The following is a 17,930-nucleotide window of genomic DNA, read 5'->3' as shown; positions in this document are numbered from 1 at the left end:
TAGATCTCATTTTTATCTTTTTTTTTTTTTTTTTTTTTTTTTAACTGCACTACCTGTTTTTAACTTCTGTTTGCTCACAGCAACATTTTAACATTCAGCATGATTAAAAAGAATTCCCAGGATAATCTGGTTTCCCTGATTTCTTCTTCTAGTGTGCTGGTAGAAGGTCTTGGTTTTAATATTAGGATAATATTAGGATATCAGGCAAGAACTCTTAAAAATATCCCCATTTATGTAATAAGAAGAAGAAATGGAAAAAATCCCTACCCAATGCTTTAATGTTTGGGTAGATGCATTTTTTAATTCAAATTTTGAATATAAATTTACTTCAAGAATCTTTGCAAGGCAGGGCTTGCAGAAATGCTGGGGCTCTTTGCTGTGGCTGCATTCCTGTTGTAGCATGTTGTCAGGGTCTGATGTGACATCCATTCTGAATGTAATAGATACATAGTTAAGCAGTTTATTTTAGGATCCTAAACTCTTCTAAGAATAGACAGGCTCTCCTTTCAACGGGAAAGGACAAATAAACTAAAATGGAATAATAGGGAAGGAAAAATAGGAAAAAAACAGGGAATAAAGCATCTAGGGAGAACAATAAAAGGAAAAAACCAGCAGCCCCTTGCTGGTGGAGTTCAAGGCTGGGGTAAAACATTTGGAGGGACCATTGCATCTGGATTCTTTCAGTAGACTGGTGTAATGGGAAACAGGTGATGGGATGTGCTGGAAGGCTGAGGTCCTAACAATATAACCTACCAAAATAGACTTGTAGTTTTTCTCAATAGGTTACATTCATCAGGGAAGGGAAAAAAACCCCAAAACTTTTAAGTCTTCTTTATCAGAGCATTAACAGGTGGCTTTCCATTGTGCCCTAGAGTTCATTTCTGCTGTGTTTCCCCATGGATGTGTTAGTGGGACTGCTAAGCCATGGGTAAGGATGAGACTGGTTCTGCTGGTGTCATATTCACCCCATGGGTCTAATCATAGAAATCTGGATGGGAGGAACTCACCAAGTCAGCCACTGGGTTCACTTGCCAGAGCAGCAGAAATTACTGCAGCATTCAGGTGAAAATTAAAGTGAAGTGTTGGTGTTTACTGTGTGTTGGCTGTGGAAGTTACAGATTCCCACAGGACATTGAGCCAGACATGTAACTCTTGGGTATGAATCCAACAGAACATTAAAAATATTTTTATTCACCAAAAGGTCTCTACTAGTGTAACCTTGAGAAAGCAGATTTAATTTCCTATGTGTTAATTCATCTGCTCCAGTTGCTGATCTGTAGGCTTTCTGTCATAACTTTCATGTTACTATTCTTTCTGATTTTTTTGTGTTTAATTTAGCAGCTGGCATAGGTACTAAGTGTCTAGATAACACTTCATATAGGGGAGTATCCAAAGTGAAATGGATTCTGGTGTTCCATTTATTCAGTGAACAGGACATGAATCTTCAATGCTAATCTGTTATATCAAAATACATGGCATTTTGCAAGACACTACTGTTCAATTGTAAATGCTTTGAATATTTGAATTCTAAGTGATCATGTTGCTGTTAATAGATAATTTTTTTGAATACTAGATTCTCCTACAAGCCTGTTTGCTTGTTTGTCTTTTAAAATTAAACAGTTTTAACAAGCCTACCATTTCTGTTTATCCTGATGTCATGTTGTCAGTGTTGAATCTTGATTTGACAATGTGTTTATAATCCAGTATCACTACATAAATTTTCTGTAACGAAAATACGGATTTTCTCTAAGATTACAATTTTTTTAAACTTTTTTTTGGTGAGCTTTCTATAATTTAAACAATGGAATTTGAAGTCAAAATTTGTCAGTCTGAGTTGCAAAATTTCCCATAGCATCACTCAGATGGGCACATATCAGCAGTTTCAAAAATCCTTTTCACAATGGGTGAGGATGTGAGCAGATTTTCTTACTCTCTGCAGTGTCTGTGGGGTGTGTTCATCTCCAGGGCACTGTGCAACAGCTTCATGCTGGAAAATGATTTCAAATAGTTCAGTAGTTAGGTCTTTTTGCCCTCTGTGGGAGGGCAAACTCTGTTACAAGTGCTGCTGAAAAATTGAAGAAATTTTCCTTTGTGTCTCAGGTTAGACTTTTCTTTGCATTGTTTTGAGTTTTTATTTTTTATTTTTTTCTTTTTTCTTTTTTTTTTTTTTTTGTTTTTCTGGACAGGTTTGGGGGTTTTTTTTGGTTAAATTTTGATTTTTTTTTTTTTGCTTTGGTTAATAGCTGGTTAAAATGAAGTTATGATTCACTTGATTCTTGACATAACAGCGGCATCCTTGTGTTCTCTCTTTTTTTAATCTGAACTATGGCAGTAATGGAGACCTTCATGCTAATCAGTGATGTTAGAAAATAATTCCTCTTTCCACTGGGTTTTGTCACAACAGGATCTAACTTTGTTCCCTCAGTCCAGTTGCAGGACTGTTGTCACCAAGGGTTGAAACACAAAAAGCCTTTGCAGAAAACTGACTTTAAAGGCTTTGGCATTCTCCACAAGGATACTACAGCAAATGCTGCTGTGCTTTTTACTCTTTTTTTAGTACTCTCCACCTGTCCTTCAGCTTATGTCAATAGACCCATATAGAGTTAGAAATTGTTATTCCCACAGAACCAACAATAAACTAAAGCTGGGAGGGAATTAAGTTCTGCCATGTCTGAGCTGTGAGGCCTTGAAGCATCCCACGCTGTGCTCTTGTCCTGTCCTCCTCCAGAGCTGGAAATCTGTGTTTGATCCTCTCCTTGGGTGGAGGTCAGCTTGTGGTTGCCAGCAGCCCCACTGCTTGGCCTTCCACAGCTTCTTGTGCTTGCCTGGACTGCAGTTACTATTCCAAACAAGATCATTTCAAGTCTGGTTTCCTTCAGAAATAACCCAGACAGTTCAGGTTTGTTTTGTACCAAACCTCTGCACAAGGTTTTAGATGTTTTCTTTTTCTGGGCAATGTCTCTGTGATCATCTCTTGCAACCTTGGACCAGTGCAGGGTGGCCCCAAAATTAGGAGTAAATCCTACAAGCACACAAAGGATATTGTCTAAATTCACTTATTGGAAAGTAACCTCATTTGACACTTTAGATATTGACACTTCCCTATCCAAAATGGAAATGTGTTAAATAACAGGCTTTATTTATCAGTAAAGCATCTGAAGAGTTGATATCTGCATCATTTTGTTCATTCTGTTGCTGCATCAGTATCTACTTTGCTTAATTTTCATGTAATTCAAAAACTGCTTGACATATCAAGTGTATAAATAAATCACTTGGTAAGTCTTGTCAAGGAAAATCAAAATCATGAAAAGGCAGAAGCATAAACATCTGGTTTTAATAAAATCAACTCCTCCTTTCACGAGAGATAGTGGATAATTGGAAAAGAGTTTGCTGAAATCATTTGTTTCATTATTCTCATCTGAATAAATCAAACAGGAATAACTAAATGATTATCTTCAGTATTTTTGGTAAGTGCTTAGAGAAAGTATGTTAGCTTAAAATTTATACTTGCTCTTTCAAAATTGTTTTTGAAAAAAAGATATAGTTTGTTTGTGACTTTTTTATTATTTGAGGAAATGACCTAGGTTTTAATTTTTGTCTCATTTAATTTCTTGTGGAATTTTCCCCGTTCAGTTATGAGCCATAAGTTCTAAAGAATTTTTTTGCAATGATTGCTTCTTTTTTTAAGTAGTCACATGTGTGGGCTGCTTTCTATATAAGATTTTTAAATCCTTCTCTAGGGCAGACCAGGATTCAAAGTTGAACTGGCAGCTGCATGGCAGTCTTGTATGTTTGTGTATATATATATATATATATATATATATATATATATATATATATATATATATATATATATGTATATGTATCACTGGGAGGCTCTGAGGGGAAGTTAATTTTTTTCTGGCTGTTGAGCATGCATAGTCCTGTGAAAATGTTTTATTAAGCAAAAAATGAGGTTTTATCATTTTAGGATAGAAAAACTCATCCTGTGGCCATAGGATTTTACAGCAGATACAGTGAATGATTTTTGTCTTCACTGCTACTTCCCATGCATCAGACTCCTTCAAAGGAGGAATGAAACTGGGAATGAGGGGGTAACTTCCCAGATCAGCTTGAACATCTTATTTTTTACTGTATTTTAAGGTGCATGGTGCCATAGCTTTAAATTTTGCAGGGTGTGGTGGGGTTGAGTCTTTTCTGCTGCCTCAAAGACAAAGATGCCCCTGTCCAGTTGAGCTAACATTTCCTGGGTCTGTGTCTGAGCACTTATCTTTTTGATTTCCAAGTCCTCTTACATTCTTAGAGTTTAAAAATATACCCCCCATCAGAGTTTGCTACTTATGTACTTCCTAATGCCTAATCATAAAAGAGTTAAAAGAACCCTAGAAAACAACAAAGGCCAGGAGTGTGAATGGAAATGCAGAATTCAGTTTTTCATTACTGGTTTGCAGCAGTGTTCCTTCCTAAGAATAGGGAGGAAGGCTCTTTGTCTGGTTTTGTATACCATACTTGCATTTTTAAGATCAAATATATGTCAGCACATGACACTGCCAGTCTGCATTCTGACATCTCAGTGGGCTTAAAAGCAAGAGAGAATGAAGGCAACTATAAAAGTGTTCTTAGCAAATGCAGCTGAGTGATTTTTTTTATGTGTAACACAACTATTTTAAAGACACCTATAAATTTTATTGATATAATTATTATTTTAACAAAATGACATTACAAGTAGCAATTATTCTGACCATGAGGAAGATTGTAGAGACCAGAAGATTGTAGTTTGGGTCAAGGGATTTGCTTGGGTAACTGGTATATTTGTGCAAGAATAGTGGTTTTAATATGTAGAAATGAGACATATGTATGTTCTCAGATCAGCAGCCTATGTATCCTGGTCTTTTGTTGCTGGGGAAAATTTACTGTAGCACAAGGTTGTACTTCAGTGTCTTCTGATGCAATTTTCTTACAGCTCTACACAATTGATGGCTGTTTTTGTTCTACATGGATTCAACCCTTACTGTATGATCTAGAACCCTTGTGGATATTTTCCTGTCTATCCATTCTTAAATACTCCTAATATTTTTTATCTCAACAGGGACCTGAGAGTAATTGTAATTCTGGCTTTTAAACTCCACATTTATATTTATACCAATCTTTATCTCAAAATGGGTGGGGGATTCCTAGAGTGAGGCAGGAAATTAGAAACACCTGTCTCCTTCTCTTCACTTATTAAATAAATTTAATAAATAATTTGAATAATGTTACTATCATCCATTCTTCCCTGAAGCTTTATAGTTCTAACCAGGGTTTCTTCTTGTAGCCAAATCTCTTCAAGTTTTTAATTTATATTGTTCTTTTCTGCGTCTTTTCTATTTGATGTATCCTTTTTCAGATGGGGGTGACCAAAACTGAACACAGAATTCAAAAGTGAACACACACTATTCAAGGTGAGGGAATATCACTAGTTTTATATAAGGCATAATATTTTTATATGTCTTTGTCCTTTAAAAAGAAATACTGGTGTCCTGATTATTTTTTGCTCCAGTTGTAAAATATTTTCCTTGAGTAATCTGTATAGTTGTCTAGATTTTTCATTGAAAAGTTGGTTAATTTAAAACACAATTTCTTCTGGGTAATTAATTAATGCCTATGGTACATTAATTTTCACTGTGGTTTACTGTACACCATGTATGCCTCACTTCCTGTTGTTGTGTTGATTTAATTGCATATTTGAAATTCCTTCTGAAGACCACCATGAATTCACTAGAGAGCCAACTGATCTTGATATCCTCCATCATTTCCATGGTTCCTTCCCATTTCATCCTTCAGATTACTGAAGTGTATTTGCCTGGGAGTTTTTTCTGGATATTGCCACCTTGATTTTGATCCCTCCAGCCAGGAGTTTTTCCCTGTATTCTTGCAGATTTTGAGGAAAGGTTTGCATTCCTTCAGATACATGGGAAAGACTGGTAGTTGAAGAGAATTAATTGGGGTAAAACTCATCAGAATGTCCACTGCTATATCTCATTAACTTTCCCACTGCATCTGATCCTTCTCTCAGGCCTCCTTCATGTAGAAGAATTGTAAACTCACACCCCATGTGTGGTTATTCCTTTCAGAAGGGATGTGCTTGCTTTATGTTTGTGATGGTAGCAGGGGGAAAGAGGTGTTCTCAGGCTGGTAATCTGGTTTGACTTTAACCCTTGCAAATTGGATTCATTTGCATTTCAGTTCTCCATACCAGGACTTCTACCAGGTTATTAATAAAAAAAAAAAAATACAAACATCCCACCTTTTTGATGGCTTCCTTGCATTAATATTTCTTATCATGGTGACATTGTGTTGTATCCAGTATAGGTAATTATTAGACACTGTCAGCACAGTGGTAAATAGAGGTGGAGAAGTTTGGTAGCAAAGTTTGAGGCTGTTTCTATACTCCCCCCTCTGGAGAGCAGCAGGTGGGCAGTAAATAAACCAGTGCTGTGATCAGCAGTCCATACATTGACCCTCCCACACTGCCAGGGAAATGGAAATAAAAACCACTCAACCTTTAGTCTCATTTCCTTGATCTGGTGTGTAGTGTGACTGTGTTACAGAACCTTCAGTGGGAACATATTTGAAATGATTCCTGCATTCAGCTGAATTTTTCATGAAAGTACAGTTCTGGGAATCCGCTGTTCTTATTGTTTTGTGCTGTTCTTCAGCTGTTACTTTGTACAATGACTGTTGGGTTTTAGCTTTTTCATGTAACTTCTGTTCTAAATTGGATTTCTAACCAACCTTTTCTAGGTAATGGTCATCTGAAATGGTTTGACTTCTTACAGATTTTTTTCTGACTTGTTTTTGTGGTATGGGTAATTTTTGCTCTTCATACTTTGTTCCCCCAGTGTAAGGGTTGGAAGAAATTGTCAATTTTATGCTACTAGGCTCCAGTTTTGATTTTTTTAGCAAGTTTTTGCTTTTTTTTTTTTTTTTTTTTTTTTTATTTTTAAAAATCCTTCATCAAGGAACTGCCTCATTTTTCTTCAAATTTGTTTATTTTGTTGCTTTATTCCAAGCTGGCTAACATACTGAAGCTAAACTATTTTATGAAATATTCTGGTGTTTCAACAAGTTAATGGAACAAATGGTCTGATTTCTTTTGTAATAAGATTACAGAAGGTTATAGGGTAGTATATGTATTTATGACCTTTGATGTAACAAACAGAAATGTGACTATCCAAACAAGGAGCTGAAACAAGTATTCATTTGTGTCTTTCATCTTTTTAGATATCTTTCTAATTGTAAAGTCTAAGCTGTGCTGGTTTATGATAATGTCTTTAATAAATGTTTAATTAACACTGATAAGAAGGAAATAGGTGATTTATCTGAAATCTTACTTTAAATATTTAAGTAAGATTCTACACTAAGAAGTTTAGAAAATTCTGTGTTCTGCTTGTTGATGTCTTGATACTGGTGCTGTTTGCTGAGGTGGAGACTGTGGTGTCCTCTGCTGCACTGAACATCTGTGATCTGCAGTAAAAACCAAGCAGGAGTGTATGTGTGATGCTGTTTTTAGAGACAAATACTAGTTACACTGTTTTTTGAGTAATCTGATGTTAGAGTGAGTGTTGGGACATATGCAGTTCCTACTACTCTCATGTCTGTGCTTGTAATTAGAAAGGGGAGTATCTTCCTTTTGAGGTGCATGGTGAAATATTCCTTACAGGAGAAAACAGCTGTGGATCATCTTAAAAATAAAAAGTGAAGAATGATTCTCTCCACTTTAGCACTTTTCTCTCCAGCTCTCCAGACAGATTTTTAGTGGGAACTTTAAAAGAAGGAGAGACAGAAGCAGGTGTTTTTGAGTTAACAAACCTTTGTTTAACAAAAATATTTGAGCTGGTTAAGGCCACTCCAAACATAATCAAACTCAGTTACAGTTCTCCTGCAGCTTAATTTGCTGGGAGAGAGTTGCTCCATTTAAAAAATTAACATGAGACACGTGGTAAGAGACATTGGCCCGAAAAGAGCAGCAGCTCTTCATCTTCCTCTCTTCAAGCTGGCCTGAAAATGTTTTTTTTGTGCCCTGTGCTGCAGAATGGTGCAGGTAGCTGTGCTCAGGAGCACATTTATTTCTTCTTTCTGCATGGTACATCCAGTGTTGGAACACCTCCCTTCTCCTTAGACTTGTTTATTAGTGCTTTTCTTTGTGTAAAACTAACAGATTACTGTATTTTGAAACACAGTTGGTTTATTTTTTTTTTTTTTTTTGGCATTGTGTCTACTCTCATCCTTCTTTTCTTTGCCACCCTGTCTTCCTGGAGGGACAGACCAACAGACTGCAGCTATTTTTGTATTAACCACTGAGTAAACCTAAGAGGTTTTACAGAGCTTATTTTAGCAGAAGCATTTGTTAAAGCCCCTGTATCCATAGGCTGTGTGTATATTCATTAACTATTCAGGGCTGTAACATAATACAACAAAAGGAAGTGTATTTTAACAGAGATCTGTAACAACCATAGGCAGACTGGCACCCAGCCAGGGGAAAGGCAGACATTTCTCACTGCTATTTCTGTCTTGTGGCATCCAGAGATATTGAATTGATTTCTTGGATAACAAAACTAGCTGAGACTTACTGCAGTGTCACGATCTTGCATTGCAAAAATACATATGTTTGATCCCCAAAAGTTTATTGTAGTCAAATCTTTGGGGGCAGGGGAAAACTGAGCCTCTCCAGTTTCACTGCCAGCATGACAAGATTTAACTTCCATGTAATCACCAAAATGGTTTGTGGCAGGGATGGGGAGAGCTGAAGTGCTAGCATGAATGGAAGTACAGAATTATTTAACAGAGTATCCTGCCCTATAGATTTTCTTATCCATGTAAAGTGTTGGGTTTTCCCTGTGGCAGAAGCCTGAGTGGCTTCACTGGTCAGAGATGGGCAGAGCATTGGGAATCCTTTCCCTTTTCCCTGGTGGTGAATGTGCATCCTTGGAGCTTGAAATATGTCTGTGTACAGCTTCTACCAATACTCCTGGTGAAAGGGATGGAGATGGCTCAGCTCTTGGTCTGCTCTACAGCTACATGATGGCTTCTCTGTCCCAATGTAGCATAAAACCAGGAATTTGTTCCCAATCCATGTCAGTAATGTAAAGAATATTTTGGTAAAGGTAAATGTCCAAGGAGAGTGAGGTAAGAAGGTATTTACTATAAGCAGAGTCTGTTTTGTGTGTGAAATGTCAATAGACTATTCCAGGATGTGCTGAAGCATAAGATTTGTGAGCTTTTACCCAGGTGAGAAATCCCTGGATGCTCCTGTTCTGCCCAGCTGCAATGGGAATTACCCTCTTGGTTTTAACCACCTTCCTACTGTTCTGTGACATGCTGAGCAAACAACTTTAAAAGTAGATCCTTTTTATAGTGTGATGCTTTAAATAATGCTTTACATCTCCAGGCATCTTTCTGCACTAGAATGCATATATAAATTAATTCTTTTTCCTTTTGTTAATAGCTTGAATGAGCTGGGAGGGAAGATTTTAAAAGGATAAATACAATGAAAATGGATATTTGTGAAATACTTGAGTTCCATTCCATGTGAACAGAGATGTTAAAAGCCCCTTTAGCAGCTGTGTCAATACCAATTTTTCTGGTTCTTGAGTGCAGACATAAATTCAGATGGTGTTGGTTAAATAATCCACATTTGTTTTTCGTGAAAAATAACACCTGCTCTGTTTAGCAAGTGCAATGCTTTCATTTAAGTGATTTAAAAATTGATCACATTCAACTGATTTGAGTACATTAAGGGATTTGCAGTTATGTAATTAAATTGATATTTTAAATAGCTTGAACTGTACTGTAGAGTTGAGTGTTGAAGTGGATTTTCAGATAACACTTCTAGTTGGTTGGTTTTTTTTGAGATAAAAGATTATTGTGCTTGCAATATAGTTACAATATGACATTGAGTGGACAACTCATTTGAGACATACTGGAGGACAGGCAAAAGTTCTGAATCTGGGACATGCTGTTTTCCAGGCATATCAGTTATTTTCATGTCATAGCAAACTGTTACTGGTAGAAAAAAAAAAAAAATCTTGGAGCTGCAAAATATTACCACAGGTTACCTAAATAAATAAAAATGCAATTTCTAATGCTGTGATTTTATTGAAATAATTATGAAGAAACGGATTTTGTTGTATTTTTTTGTGGTGTTGGATTGACTGACCTCTCTTCCACAAGGACAAAATTTCAGTAACTGTGTTTGATTTGCAGAGCACCAGAGATCATTCTGGGATTGCCGTTTTGTGAAGCCATAGACATGTGGTCCTTAGGGTGTGTGATTGCAGAGCTGTTTCTTGGATGGCCTCTCTACCCAGGAGCATTGGAGTATGACCAGGTAGTAGAATAAATTCCACAAGCACACTTCCTGCTACTTAAGAATCTCAGATCATTAAATCCAGAGTTTTAAATGCTAATAATATTCCCTATTATGTAAGCATTTCTTCAAGCCTGTTCAATGCTTTTAATTTAGCCTTATTGATTGTCCTAGAAACATAAATTCTCATTCTGAATGAGGCTGTAGATTGTGCTGCTTTTTTTTTGAATTAAATTTCCATTTGTCCTCCTCCCTCCATCTTACAAAATAGTTTTTGGTATTGAAGCTGCTTTTTCTGATGGAAACCAAAGTTTGCAGCACCATCACTGCATTACAATCTCTCTTTCATTTGTCATGAACAGGGTTGACTCTGGAATGTCTATTCAGATGTCAGGATTAATTGTGTTCTGAATCCTTTCTGATGCTTTCTGGAAACCTAACAAAGCTCAAGGATTTGAGAGCCTGCACTTCAGAATGAACTGTCACAATCCTGCTGTAGATAGGCATGGTTAAAGCTTGGAGCTCTTAAAGCCTTTGTTATGTTGGAGTTTTCAGCTACTGACACCATCAGCATTAGTGAGCAAACTTAATAAAATCCCACATTGCTTCTAATGAAAGATGTAGAACATTTTTATTTTAAACACTTAAAAAATAATGTGGAATTTGAGAGGAATGTAATCAGCATCCTGACTGTATCCACCTGGTTTTGAACTTTGCAAATGAAGCAATCTCTTGAAAACCCCAAATGGAACAGCACTGGCTTCTTGCTAAATTCTAATGGAACTGGCTTCTTGCTAAATTCTAGTCTTTGATTCAACATTTAGTTCAGAGGAGATTATTTAGGTTATTCAAGTCCTGCTCATGGAGTGGGTTTTGGCTCTCTACTTTTCTGAAAAGTTGTTTGTTAGAACTGTTTTCAGGGGATGTATTAATTTTGTGTTGATTTTGCTCATGTTTCATATTTCAGTTTCCTTCATTTACACAAAATGCAGCATTTCACATGTGAAAAGTGAGCTAGGAATGGAATGTGGGTTGATGTTTTGATTTATTTAGAAGACCTTTTTGCACACTGTTGCTGTTAAATAGAAAATTAAAGAGGAAACATTTAACAACCCATATAATTTTTAAGGATAAAATGAGAGAATTTTTTTTAAAAGAATTTATAATGCTCTCTCAAATTTCCAAGAACTTGGCAGATTTTTTACCTCTTACATATCATTCAAGTTTGCTAGAAGCCTCAGTTACTAACTCATCCAGCAACTTGCCTGATGCTCATGTTGGGGAAGTCTTGGTGGAAGAGGGGCTGCACCTCCTTTGCACCAGCAGCAATTGCCTTACTTTACCCAGCCTTGTAACTGTGCTCAGCAGGGCTGCAGAACTTGCTTTGGAGAAACTGAATTCAGGGCCAGCCACTGGCCCTTCAAAGGGAGCTCTTAGTTCTTAAATTCATTTGTGGTTAGAAGCAGTAACAGCTGTATTTCTCAGTGGAAAACAGCCCTGTCTTCTGAGCTTTAATGCTCATTAGAAACAGGTGCTTAGCTGCTGAATTTTTGAATTAATGCACTGGCTTTTCCCCTCTGCTTTTTTTCTGAGGATAAATGATCTAGAAACATTTCTGATCAGAGTAGGATTCTCCTTACTCCCTGAGGTAAGGAATTATGGAGGATACTAAACACCAGAAGTTGGCAGCATTGTGTTTAGTTCCTCCTCATTTGGGTCTGTCACTTATTTCTCAGCAGAAGCCTCACATGTTCCTTTTACTCTCTACAGCCCATCAGTTTTTCTCCTCTCAGGTGCTCCCAGCTCTCAAGTCTTTTCTCTTTCATTGACTTTATCTTCTCATCTCTTAATTTCTGATTTGGTGTATTTGGCCACTCTCTCTTTTTGCTTTTTCCCTTTCTTCTCTCTTTTATTCCCTGGCTGCTCCTCCTTTTCCAGGGGCTGGCTCACCCCAGCAGTCCCTCTGTGCTGTGGGACCCTGCCCTTCAGAAGTTCAGCCCTGGCTGCTGGAATCTCTACCCTCTCCATCCCAACTTGAAACAAGCTTGGCTTTTAATTATTGCCAATTGTTGTTCCAATTCCAAGGTGGTTTTTAATTTTGAAAGCAATACTACCTCTGGGATAACTCTCCTCTTGTAGAGTGAGTTAACAGTGGTTAAAACATATCATGTTTCAACAGATTTCTATTGAAGCCTTGAAACTTAATTTTTTTGTGTAATCCATTGATCAGCATCTATGATAGTTAATGCAAAATGCATAGTAAATCATCTTCTCCAATAAATGCATCTTGATCATTTCAGAGCAGAATTTCTTTCAGGCATAAAGCCAGACCATTCCCATCACACCTAGTAGCAGATTATCTTGGACAACAACACTATCTTTTGCTGCCTGGAACTTGTACAGGCACTCCCTTTCCACATGGAATGTTTCCTTGAAATGCAGGTGTGTCAGACATGTAAAAGACTGATACACTGGAAACAGCAAATGGGAAGGATTGTTATCAAGTTACATAATGAGAACATGCAAAAAAAAATAAAAAAAATTGAAGTTCTGTAAGCAAACAAAGCACTCCTACTGATTCTCCTGTTTAGAATTAAAACAATACATTTAGGATTTGAGTGGGTTGAGGAGACAATGACAGCCACTCTCCCCAGCTCCTCATTGCTGTGACCCAACCTAAAAAGCTTGCTTATATAGGTCACTGGAGAGGTTTGTTTATGTCTGCCATTCTCTAGAGATGGAGACAGCAGTGCCAAGTGCTCAGGGTTAGGTTTCTCCCCTCTCTAAAATGTACCTGTCCAACTGTGATGCTCTGAGCATGGTTCATTTTGCCATTTTGTCATTTTTTTCAAATGAAATTACAAGCCTTTAACTGTGTGGGGATCATGTTTTGAAAACCAAGAGGTCAATTCTTTTCCCTGTTGTATTTTTTCCCCTCAGATTCGTTACATTTCACAGACTCAAGGTTTGCCAGGAGAGCAGTTGTTAAGCATGGGAACGAAAACTGCAAGATTTTTCTGTAGAGAAACGGATGCACCATATTCTAGTTGGAGATTAAAGGTAAACAGTAGAAAGTAGTAGAAAACAGCACAATATTTTGTGAGCAGAGAAGCCAAGATGCACTATATGACCATTCTCTCCCTGTGGTTTTCCCCAGCTTTTTTTTTTTTTTTTTTTTTTTTCTTTATCCCTTCAATTTTTTCTGTTCTGCCAGGCTGTGCTGTGGGTTATTCAAATTAAACCTTGTGTCTCCAGAGGTACTAAATGAGTGGGTTTGTTTTGTTTTGCTCTCTTTCTTGCTGGGTTACTGCTTTTCACTTCATGTAAGGAATTTGTCACTTCTCTGTCAACATTTGCCCAGAATTGGCTTCAGGATCAGAAGTTCTAGGAGAAAAAGGAGATTAAGAAATAACATGGCTGTGTACAGCTCATTTCTTTTAGATCTCCTGCTAAAACAGCCTTTGTTGGCTGAAAGCTGCCATACAGTGAGTGCAGACAAAGTTAAAACAAAATGTAATTTTATGTCCTGCACACCTTACTTCTCTCTAAGCAACATTATTGCACTCTGGCCATAAGCAGAGCTTTTGCTTCCTATGCAAATAATTTGCTTTTTTAGTTAAAAGCTCTTTCCCTGAAGTGCCACCTTGCCTCCTGTCTGTGTTCAAGAAGGAAAATTGTAACAGAAGGTACTATACCAACTCATAAACCATTCATTCTCTAGGATGATCTTATTTCATACTGAAGTATTTAAAATATTTATACCACTTGTTGTGTATGTGGGGGAATAAAAGTATAAAAATAACAAAAGAAAAGGGAGTTGAACGGAGACTGCCTGGTTTTTGGTTTATTTCTTTTACAGTGATGTGATGCTGCTGCTTGGTTTAAAGTCTGAGTTTGAGAAAATTGGTAAAATGCAATAATAGAAAAGCTGTGATATATAAAAATATAGGAGTTTCATTTAACTGCTCTATGCTAGGCTTTCAGCACTTCATGTGTGATTCACAAACTATCTGTTGTAATCCAGTAGTGTGGTTTGTCAGATGTAAAATATTGTAGTTATTGTCTTTTGATTTAGAGAATGAAAGTAGCCAGTAAATACATAATTGATATAATAATTATTTGGGAAAGAAACAATGTTTTTAGGGTCAATAAATACATAAAGTTAGTTTGTAGTTATAGGTGACCTTTATTGACAGATCCTAAACTCAGCTTTCCTTTGTTTTTTTTTGAGACATTGGAAGAACATGAGGCAGAAACAGGTATGAAGTCTAAAGAGGCCAGAAAGTACATTTTCAACAGTTTGGATGATATAGTGCATGTGAGTATTAAAGCCTCTTTCCTCTGCAAAAGGAATGTGATTTTAAAACTTCTTTTACTGGTTTTGAAAGAAAAGCCTTTTAGAATATTATTTATTGTGTCTCCATCATATTCATTCTCTGCAGCTCTGGGGAAAATGTCTGGCTGTGTCAGTCCTTTGAGCTTTTAGTAAAAATCTTCCTTTTCCATTGCTTGTGTTAAACAGTGGAACTTGTCCTTGTGGTGGGATAACCCTTGAATTTAGTGTAAAATGTTTACTTTCTCTTCTACCTTATCTGCCACTGTAGCAAAGAATAAACAAAGAATGCCTATGGAAGCTGCTCTGTTTATTGCATGATTTCCAGTATAATTCTGTTATCTTAACAATATAATTCTAAGTGTAGTTTTTTAAATTTTGTTTTTAAAAACATAACTGTTTCCTCACTTTTCTTTAGCTTTATACCTCTGCAGTCAACAAGAAAAGGCAATTTTTTATTGTCTTTCATATCCTGAAAAAAGGATCAAATCTTGTTGCAAGGTTGGCATTAATACCTGCTTGAAATTGTTTTTTGAAGATCAACTCTGTAGTCTGAGTTAGACCATATAAAGATCTTTATTTCAAATCTTACTTAAATTCTGAGTCCCAGACTGGAATAAAGCCTTCAGCAGTTTTTGGCTGGGGGGATTGCAAGGGGAGAGTAGTGTGCATGCCTAAAAAAAGTCACCAATTCCAAGCCAGCTGTTTTGGGATAAGAAAAATCCACTAATCCCAATACTAATGCTGAATATTAATATTTTATAGCAGAAAACAATAGCAGAAAGAGTTAAACTAATATGCATACCTTTGTCTGACTGTTTTGTTTGATGCCAGGTGAACATGGTGATGGATTTGGAAGGAAGTGACCTGTTGGCAGAGAAGGCAGATAGGAGGGAATTTGTCAGTCTGTTGAAGAAAATGTTGCTTATTGATGCTGATTTAAGAATCACTCCAGCTGAGACCCTGAACCATTCTTTTGTTACCATGAAGCACCTCCTTGATTTTCCTCATAGCAACCAGTATGTAACATAGAAATCTCTGTTGTTGCAATTCATTTGTCTAAAAGTGTTGTTTCTTCTGCTGTCAGAGAGAAAAAAAAAAAAAATCTCTCATCATTTTTGCAATGTCTTAGAAAATTCTTTCAAGTGCTTGCAGTACTAGATACATCTGCTGGGTCAAGGAAACTGCTTGAATAACTATATTTTTCTCTGAAAGTAACAGTTAGAGCAATAGATTTCTGAGTTGTTTTTATGCATGATAGTTAAAATTCCAGCACTGCAGAAACTTGGGTGTGATTTTTGGAAGTATGAGAGGCCCTAGTTCCTGTCAGTCATTGAGGGCTGGGGTAGGCATTTCCTCTTGAGGTTAACATCTCAGATCCTTCCTTTCATGTATTGATTAATGTGGAATATATATATATATATATGGAAAGTTTTCTTGCAGTTCTGGAGCATTTCTGTGCATTTTTTAAAGTTGCAAGCATTTCACTGCAAAAACAAGCTTTTCCCATCTATTTAATTTCCTATCTTTCCTGATTGTACCTAGCTGTTAGAAAATGATGTTAGATGAGAGCAGAAAGAAGCAGCAGTATTTTTCTTGAATTTCAAATATGCACCACAGAGGCTTGATGGGACCATAGTAGCAGCAGTGTTTCTATTTTTCTGTCTGTGTGGATGATCCCATTCTGTGAAACTGGGAAATGTGGGGTTTGAACTAATTTTTTCCCCTTATTTTGGGGATTTTTTTTTTTTTTTTTTTAGCCTTTAACAACATGAAATGGTGATTAAAGCAACTTCTTTTCTGGTTCTGATAGAGTGAAGTCCTGCTTTCACATCATGGATATTTGCAAATGTCGGTCCAACCTGTATGACTTAAGCAATTGCAATAAAACATCACTAATGAGATCAGTTGCCTCAGGCAGTGCAGCCAACCTGACTGCAAGCTTTACCAAAATTGGTCCAGTAAGAAGTCAGGTAACAACAATGGTTCCTGTTTTTCTTGCTTTTGTTTTATTTTGTTTTGTTTTAACTGTAAGTTCAGTTAATGTAGTTTTTCTAATTAATGTAATAATTGAAAAAATTGCATCTGTTAAGTGGCAAAATATTTTACTTTTTTTTTCCCTCTAATGTTTTCTTAAATCATTTAGAACATGTTTCAAATGAAGTTACAAGCTGGGATTGCCAGTGCTGTATTCTGGTGCCCTCCAGTGGCCCAGTGTGATGGCTTCCTGTGAAATAGATTTGAAATGTTCATTTTTTAAAGTTGTTTTAGTTATTTACTGTATGAAGTGGTGAGATAAGTGTGTGAGAGATGTAGATTCACCATTACAATAACTTAGCCTGTGTTGAATCTGTTCCCATAGGCATTAACTGCATCTGCCCACTCAGTTCTGCACCAAGGGATTCCACTGCAGGCAGGAACTGCTCAGTTTGGTTGCAGTGATGTTTTCCAGCAAGCATTGATTATATGTCCTCCAGCTATTCAAGGTATATTTATTGGTAATTGTCACAGTTCCTAAAATATGAGTGTTAGTGCTTGTCTGTTAGCAATATTTGAGTTTTCTGTTATATCCACTTAAGGTTTATATTTAAACCAACTTAATTATGTCATTTAAAATCAGTGTGTGAGTCAGATGCAGATACATGGCACCTTTCTGAAAGAGACAGCAAATCAGCACCTGCAGAAAATTATTTAAGCAATGCAGAGCCCATCTTCATATACACACATAAATTTATGTCTTGGTTAAAATAGGAGAAAAAAATGTGAAAGGAGAAGCAATAAGGAGGATTCTGAAATAAAATCTGAGAGGAAACAAGAAAGATGAAATACTTATCCTAATAATAGTAATTTATGGAAATGGGAAAGTGGTTTATATTGTTTGCTTATTAACATAGCTTGATTATAGTCTTTGTTCCAAAGATGTAATTTATTTGTCTTGGTGGTGTTCAGCTTCATGCAGAGATCAGGTCTTGAAGTTACAAAATTACAGGGAGTAGTTTTTTTTTAAGAATGACCTTAGTTTTCCCTCTGCATTTTAAAGTTTCAGGAATCACACTTGATGCACTCTGAAATGAAACAAACCCAAAATATTCAACCCAAACTTAAACCCCAGGAAGTCTTCTTCTGAGCAGTTAATTATTTAAATTGTATATGTTCTTTACACAATGGCATACTCCATAGTAAAAAAAGCCCAACAAACCCTATTGTTTTCATTATTCCCAGATGAATAAAGTGATTTGTAGAAAAGGA

At 36.5% G+C, this 17,930-nt stretch overlaps 1 protein-coding gene across 8 annotated transcripts in view; it reads left to right on the top strand.

Annotated features, from left to right (window-relative positions):
* The window catches only part of HIPK3 (homeodomain interacting protein kinase 3), a 64,617-nt gene that overhangs the window by 34,455 nt on the left and 12,232 nt on the right, over positions 1–17,930 (top strand). For all 8 annotated transcript variants that reach the window (XM_056493911.1, XM_056493914.1, XM_056493912.1 and 5 more), the window contains 6 exons: positions 10,246–10,369; positions 13,289–13,408; positions 14,580–14,666; positions 15,516–15,700; positions 16,495–16,654; positions 17,044–17,167. In XM_056493911.1, coding sequence (XP_056349886.1) covers positions 10,246–10,369; positions 13,289–13,408; positions 14,580–14,666; positions 15,516–15,700; positions 16,495–16,654; positions 17,044–17,167 — 800 coding nt within the window. The remainder of the gene's footprint in view (positions 1–10,245; positions 10,370–13,288; positions 13,409–14,579; positions 14,667–15,515; positions 15,701–16,494; positions 16,655–17,043; positions 17,168–17,930) is intronic.

The sequence above is a fragment of the Oenanthe melanoleuca genome, chromosome 5 (genome assembly GCF_029582105.1).
Source record: "Oenanthe melanoleuca isolate GR-GAL-2019-014 chromosome 5, OMel1.0, whole genome shotgun sequence".
NCBI classification, from domain to species: domain Eukaryota; kingdom Metazoa; phylum Chordata; class Aves; order Passeriformes; family Muscicapidae; genus Oenanthe; species Oenanthe melanoleuca.
The sequence above is the reverse complement of the archived record's forward strand: the minus strand, read 5'-3'. Positions and strand labels throughout refer to the sequence as shown.